The sequence below is a fragment of the Oryctolagus cuniculus genome, chromosome 21, assembly GCF_964237555.1.
Source record: "Oryctolagus cuniculus chromosome 21, mOryCun1.1, whole genome shotgun sequence".
NCBI lineage: Eukaryota > Metazoa > Chordata > Mammalia > Lagomorpha > Leporidae > Oryctolagus > Oryctolagus cuniculus.
Genome location: NC_091452.1, coordinates 1890634 through 1898327, shown reverse-complemented (window position 1 = coordinate 1898327; position 7694 = coordinate 1890634). Strand labels below are relative to the sequence as shown.

The 7694-nt window shown below is 50.7% G+C and overlaps 1 protein-coding gene across 7 annotated transcripts in view; it reads right to left on the bottom strand.

Moving 5' to 3' along the window:
- Nucleotides 1-1383: 1383 nt before the first annotated feature.
- The window catches only part of STX2 (syntaxin 2), a 45322-nt gene continuing 39011 nt past the window's right edge, over nt 1384-7694 (bottom strand). For 3 of the 7 annotated variants that reach the window (XM_051837635.2, XM_051837631.2, XM_051837636.2), the window contains one exon: nt 1384-3288. In XM_051837635.2, coding sequence (XP_051693595.1) covers nt 3169-3288 — 120 coding nt within the window. In that variant the 3' untranslated portion in view covers nt 1384-3168. Of the gene's footprint in view, nt 3350-4140; nt 7592-7694 lie in introns of those variants that run through there. The other 4 variants (XM_051837638.2, XM_051837634.2, XM_051837633.2 and 1 more) reach the window with 3 other exon arrangements.

The following is a 7694-nucleotide window of genomic DNA, read 5'->3' as shown; positions in this document are numbered from 1 at the left end:
TTAATTTTCTCCATGACTATCTTATTTTCCCTTTTCTAAAATTCTGGTGTTGGGGGCCGGCGCTGTGGCGTAGTGGACGAAGCCATGGTCTGCGGCACTGGCATCCCACTTGGGCTCCGGCTGGAGTCCTGGCTGCCCCACTTCTGACCCAGTTCAGTGCTGATGCACCTGGGAAAGCAGAGGACGGCCCAGGTGCTTGGGCCTCTGCATCTGCATAGAAGACCTGAAGAAGCTCCTGGCTCCTGGCTTCAGATTGGCCCAGCTCCGGCCACTTCAGCCACTTGGGGAGTCAATCAGTGGATAGAAGATCTGTCTGTCTCTCCTACCACGCTCCTAAAACTCTGCTTTTCAAATAAATAAACAGCTCTTTTAAAAAAATTTAAGGGGAAGCACTGTGGCACAGAGGGTAAAGCCACCACCTGCAGTGCTGGCATCCCATATGGTTCAAGTCCCGGCTGCTCCACTTCCAATCTAGCTCTCTGCTATTGCCTGGGAACTCAGTGGAGGACGGCCCAAGTCCTTGGGCCCCTGCGCCCACACAGGAGACCCAGCTGAAGCTCTGAGCTCTGGCTTCCGTCTGGTCCAGCCCTGGCCATTGAGGCCATCGGCAGAGTGAACCAGTGGCAAGAAGACTCTCTCTCTCTCTCTCTCTCTCTCTGCCTCTTAAACAACTCTGCCTTTCAAATAAATCTTTTTAAAAAAATTTTTAAATAAAAATTCTGGGTTTTAACATCACTTTCACTTCAGGGTTAAGGAAGTAAAGAAATCCCTCCAAAAGAGGGGTTAAGGAAGTAAAGAAATCCCTCCAAAAGAGGGGTGCAAGCAGAGAAGGCCAGCACTGCCCTGTCCAGGACGGCCAGGCCCTGGGCCCGACGCTCCTGCCTGTCGTCAGCAGCACGTTCCGGTGCCCCAGAGCACAGTGGGCGATGCGTCCACCATCACAGCCTGTCCGTGGTGAGGGCCCGCAGGAGGGCCGCCGAAGCTTCAAACAGGAACCGTGAGACGGACGTTAAAGACCCCAACCTGAGCAGAGCATGCCGTGTGCCTGTGTTCACATTCCGCCCCGAACCCCAGAGCTCATACAGCTGCAGTTAACCCAGAAATTTCTCACAGGGAAAACCCTAAGAGAGAACTCAGAAGTAGGGAGGATGAGGACACAGACCCTGGGGCCAGGGGCAGGGCAGACACCTCTAAGAACCTGACACCGGACAGTGAACTGAGCCAGGGTCGGAGACGCGGCCTCGTCGTTGGTGACGAGCAGCAAGAATTCGGCAGGTTTCCTTAATACACGGGGCTGACATCTGAACAGCAGTCAGAAAACAACGCTCAAAATCACCTGAATTAGTCTGCGTTAGTTTACGTAATAATAGACACAGGGAAGAGTAATTTTCTTAGAACAATTTATTAACGGATATGCAATAAAGTAAGTTCCCAAAATCTTTCCAGAAATGACAAAGTAGAAAGCAAGGATTTCTTTTTTGCTTCTCTGGGAAGTTTTTAAATGTAAACACGAAATATTTGAGGAAACAATAAAAAAGTAACAAATAAATCTGTAAATATATTGCTAAAAATCTGATTTCAAATTGGTACATGAGGCTTCAACATAGAAACATGTCAGCTACAAGTGACAGCAGTATCTACACATAAATCAAGAAGCATTTCTGTGACTTCAGCAGTGAAACACAGGTGCAGGACCACCTCAAGTCTACGAAGAAGCCCGTGAAGGGTGTGACGAGCCTGAACTTGAAGACACGGAGGGACGTGAATGGGACGACCCAACCAGCGCAGAAGCCGCTACCCGGGACATAATCGTGTGGACAGCAACACAAGCATGATCTGTAAACATCTGACACGTCTAGGCAGGCACAAGCAGTGAGCACTCCCCACCTGCCGGCCGGGTCAGAGCCGGGTTCCCCCCACGGTGAGCCCGGGGCCACGTGCCTGAGGCCACCGATGCCAGGCACACATACACTGGGACGTGTGAGGCAGGACGAGTGGGGACCACAGCTTCTGGCCTGTTCACTGAGCGCTCACTCTCTCTGGAATCAACCACACGGCGCTGAGCTCCAGCCGGAGGACGCTGCGGTACAGTGACCCACGGGAGCGAGAGGACTCGGCTACCTCCTGGGCGCCTCTCATGTGGTCACTGACAGCCTCACCAGTTCCTCTTTTCACAGATGCCCACCGTACAAGTCTGAGAACAAGCCCTGCGCTTACGCTGAAACATTAACAAGCAATCAAGGTCTGACTCTGGATTCCCGTAACTCTGGGATCACCTTCCTCCCTCCAGCCACATACGAGGCTCCCACCAAGGGCATCCGAGGGATGTGTACAGAGCGTAGGCCTGGGAGAACACTCCATGTCTACAACAACCTTCTGGAGCCGAGAGCGCACGCACTCTCATCGGCCGCGCTCCTGAGCGCAGCATCATTGACTCCCACAGGGCAGCACAGCCTGTCATCATGAACAAAGAAGAGGCCATGTCTTTCCAGAGCAGTAACTGGGTGTTTATTAGCGCGGGTGGTGGGACAGAGACACGGAGCTAAATACAAGCATCCGGAGCTTTCTGGGGCACCTGTGAGTCAGCACCAACAGAGGCACCTGCAGGAGCTCTGAGGCCGTGCAGCCAGTGCTCCTGCGACGACGGCAAGTTGTAAACGGGCACCGATGGTGCTAGTGTCACGAAGCCTCCTACTTCATTCAGAAGGCAACATTTAGCATAGAAAATAGGGTAATGAAGACGTTAATATATTAAACATTTATAAATGCTCAAAATTACAGATATATTACAAAACAATTCTGTGATAATAAAAATTATTTCTGCGAACAAGACCTAAACACAAATTAAACACAGTACAAAAAATATCATTAGCACATATTAGCTGGGAGAGGCGGAAAAGAAAGCCTTAGACCAGAAATCTAACAGCTTCATAACATAAAGTACTCCTAATCAAACTTCACTTACATTTTTAACACTGAAATGTTTTTAAAAATTGAAATTTTCAATAATTCCTTATTTCAAGGCCACTGAGACAGGTTTCACATTGGTAGGCGTCCGCGGTGCGTGGCTCGGAGTCCAGGACACTGGGGCTCCCTCCGAGCACCCGCCTGCCCTGGGGCTTTCCTAACACCACGCCCTGCTGTGCTCCGCTGACACAGGAGCCCGTGTCAACGTCGCGGCGGCCGCGATGCCTTCACCAAGTGACAAGAAGTGGATTTTGTTGCTGATGTGGTCTGGTCTCCAGGGATAGACAGCTCTTGGGAATGGTTGCTAGGACAACGTTGTTGCTAGGATAATTCCAAGGATCACAAGCAAAATAATTACACAAATAATAATGAACATCATTTTCTGCAAGATAAAGAAAAACATTAATTTGCAATGTATCAAAGACATCAGCAACGCCATTTCCCAACAAAACCCTTCTGAGATTGTGGTGGTTTAAAAGACACGCCTGTCATCAGGAAGGGAAGGGAAGTCCGGAGCAATGCCCGCCATCCCAGTTACAAGTTCATGAACTGGGTCATTAAAACCACAGGGAGAGGTACCAGGTGGTTGCCATGTGTTTGTTAACAAAGACCTTCCCTCAATCTTAACAAAATTCCAGAACTGCTGATAACGGGTGTACTGTGTATCTTTTTAAAACTTCCGATCTGTTTCTCATTGGCTGAGAAAATTCGATTGCTCCATTTTCTTTACCTTTTGATGGGACGCACCTTAACTCAGCCTGCCAGCCGCACCCATGGCCCAGAAGCAGGGCGCATGACAGCTTGGCTTTATTTCTAATGAACAAGGTCCCCACACTACAGATGGGAAGCGCCTCCTCAGGAAACCTTGCTGAGGGAGAAGGGAAGGGAGGCGAGGATGAAAGGCACAAGCGCTTTGTAAAAGCAGAGACGCCTCGTTCTCACAGCCACAGGGACCGCAGGAACCCCAGCCACCCCACGAACCCGCAGCCGAGAGCTCAGCGGGCTGTGGAGTGACACCCAGGCCCAGACACCCAGATCTCAGAATGTGGGGGAGTCGTGGTGGGATACCCCTGCCTTCACACGCTGCACCTATTGATGGGGTCTGCATTTCCCGGACAGCCCCAACCACTTCTTCACCCTCCCGGACTCCACAGGGAAGTCCGCACCTTTCTGGAGACATCTTTCTGCCTGGTCTACAGACCTTCCTTCCATCGACCTCCCCCTCCCTTGTATCTCGACAGCCGCCTGTCCGGCTCAGCAGGCTGACCGGAGCCTCCGTGCAGAGCCGACCTGCATCGGACACAGGCCCTGACTGCACCTGTGTGTCCTTGCCACGTGCAGCTCTCGGACGGCTGGGAGGCCCTGGCATTTACGGTGCAGGAGTTCAGCTGTCTTTCCTGCACCCTCAGTACCCTGTGTCTAAAGAGCCATTCCAGCTCCAGCTGACAGACAGATGCATGGACTTCTCTCTCAGCAGAGAGAACCTTGAGAGTCAACACGGTCTTGGGTTCCAGTCATGACTCACTGACCACGGACCAGTGTCTCAGCCTGTCTCCCTACACGTGCAATGGGGCACACACTCGTGCTGCAGGGTTCTGCGGGTTAGGACTGTCTCTTCCAGGCGGCCTTGCACCCTGCCCATCCTCCAGGGCAGGCAGGTACAGCACCAGACTGCAAGTAGGCACTAAACAAGTATCTACTGAAAATGAGAGAATGAATCAACTTTTAAAGCATAATTACAGGGGCCAGCGCTGTGGCGTAGTGGGTAAAGCTGCCACCTGCAGTGCCGGCATCCCATATGGGCACTGGTTCAAGTCCCGGCTGCTCCACTTCCCATCCAGTTCTCTACTGTGGCCTGGGAAAGCAGTGGTTGATGGCCCAAGTCCTTGGGCCCCTGCACCCGTGTGGAAGACCCGGAAGAAGTCTTGGCTCCTGGCTTCAGATCGGCACAGCTCCAGCTGTTGTGGCCAATTGGAGAGTGAACCAGCAGATGGAGAGCTCTCTCTCTCTCTCTCTCTGCCTCTCCTTTCTCTCTGTATAACTCTGACTTTCAAATGAATAAATAAATAAATCTTTTTTTTAAAAAAAAATGCGTAATTACAGCCAACAGCCTCCACTCCCTGTACAGAACAGGAGGCGTGCACTTTGGCCTGTTTCTCTTCCATGGAGAAGCACCTGTGTTTACTCTTCTTGACAGGCAGTAGGGTGAACCCCCAGCCAGGCCCAGGGCAGAAGGCATGTCTACTCCCCATGGGTCAGACCAAGAGGAACCTTCCAAACTAAAAACTCTAATTTTATCCTTACTGTAACCACCTTGAACTAATCGTGTTTATGGTTATTGGGAAAATAAAGAAAATACATACTTAAAGAAGAATTATAAAAGGTACTGAAAAATACCACAACGGTAGTGAAGAGAAATCACATCCGATTTTTCAGCAGAGCTAAGCAGAAAGCATGAAGGAAGACAGACTCTGCCAGTGAAGACAGGACTCTGGGTGCCCTTCACCCTCTACAGAAGGGACTGCCAGTGAAGACAGGACTCTGGGCGCCCTTCACCCTCTACAGAAGGGACTGCCAATGAAGACAGGACTCTGGGCGCCCTTCACCCTCTACAGAAGGGACTGCCAGTGAAGACAGGACTCTGGGCGCCCTTCACCCTCTACAGAAGGGACAGGACAGCCTCCCCGCCCAGAGCTTCCTGCCGCCATCGGTGTTCAATGGGAACTGCAAAAGCTGCTCATCTACTAACCGGGCAGTAAGTGTCACAGGCACTCCCACTGAAGAATCCATCTGAGAGACGAACAGCAGGGACCAGCACTGAGGCACAGCGGGTTAAGCTGCTGTTGTGTTACCAGCACCCCACATCAGAGTGCCAGTTTGAGTCCCAGCTACTCCACTCCCACTTCAGCTCCCTCCTAATGCACCTGGGAAATCACAGGATGCTAGCCCAAGTACCTGGGACCCTAAACACCTATGTACCAAACCTGGAGCTCCCGGCTCCTGGCTTTGGCCTGGCCCAGCCCTGGTTGTTGCATCATTTGGGGAGTGAACCAGCAGATGGAAGATCGATTGACATCTGTCTTTCCCCTGTCCCCCATCAAATAAATAAATCTTAAAAAAAAATAATTGAGGGGCCGGCGCTGTGGCACAGCTGGTTAACACCCTGGCCTAAAGCGCCAGCATCCCATATGGGTGTCGGTTTGAGTCCCAGCTGCTCCTCTTCCCATCCAGCTCTCTGCTGTGGCCTGGGAAAGCAGTAGGGGGTGACCCAAGTCCTTGGGCCCCTGCACCCACGTGGGAGACCAGGAAGAAGCTCCTGGCTCCTGGCTTTGGATTGGCGCAGCTCCAGCCATTGCAGCCAATAGGGGAATGAACCATCGGATGGAAGACCTCTCTCTCTCTGCCTCTCCTTCTATCTGTGTAATGAATAAATCTTTTGAAAAAAATTGAACAGCAGGAGTGAAATTCAACCATATAAGTGATTTCTTTCTGTTATATCTTATTTTAATAAAAAATACCCAGTGACTACCAGTCTGCAGCCACCTGCACAACATCTAAGGGGCTCAGCAGGGACCACCCGCTGCACACCTGGGGGACTGCACACATTCTCATCAGCGATGACACCAACACAGAAATACTGGATGCGCAGACTTAACACACCAGACAGCATTCTAAGAGTTAACGCCAGTAGGATGCTCTACATGCTTAAGAAAACGTGAGGGAAAACACAAAGCTGAGCTAGTGTGTGGCACAGAGGGTTAAGCCACCATCTTGTCACAGGCATCACGCATGAGTGCCAGTCCAAACACAGGCAGCTCCACTTCCGATTCAGCTCCCTGCTAATGTGCTTGGGAAAGCAGGGAAGACGGCCCACGTGCTTGGGCCCCTGCGCCCACGTGGGAGACCCACTTAAGGGTTCCAGGCTCGTGGCTCCTGGCTTCAGCCTGACTCAGCCCTGGCTATTATTTGGGAAGTGAACCAGTGGATGAAAGGTCTCCGTCTCTCCCTCTCTCTCTGTAACAATAAATCCTTCTGAAAAAATGCAAAGTCAATTCAAGTTTGGGAAAAGGTGACACACGATGAACAAAAACAATGATATTTTAATAAACTGAGTTTCTTTTACATTCAGAATCTTGTTAAGAATCAACAGGCATGTCAACTAAATAAACATGGTTTTCATTTTAATAAGGATATTATAATATAAAGATTTGTTTAGTTGAAAGGCAGAGTTACACAAAGGGGGGGGATTTCTATATCACGGGTTTACTCCCCAGATGGCCACAATGATGGGGGCTGGGCCAGGCCAAAGCCAGGAACCCAGAGCACTATGCAGTTCCACAACATGGTGCAGGAGCCCAGGAACTTGGACCGTCTTCCACTGCGTTCTCGGGCATATTAGCAGAGAGCTGGATCCAAAGTGGAGCAGCCAGCTGGGAGACAGTGTGGAGATCCCTCAGAAATCTGAATGTAGATCTACCATATGACCCCGCCACCCACCCCGGGCACCTACCCCAGGGAAATGACATCAGCACATGAAAGAGCTGTCTGCACCTCCATTGTTTACTGCAGCTCCATTCACATTAACTGAGACACGGAATCAACCCAAATGCCCGTCAGCGGAAGACTGGATAAAGAAATTATGAAACATGTACACCACATAGCAATAAAAAAACGAAATCCGGTAATTTGTAACAAAATGGATGAAACTGGAAAATATCATACTTAGC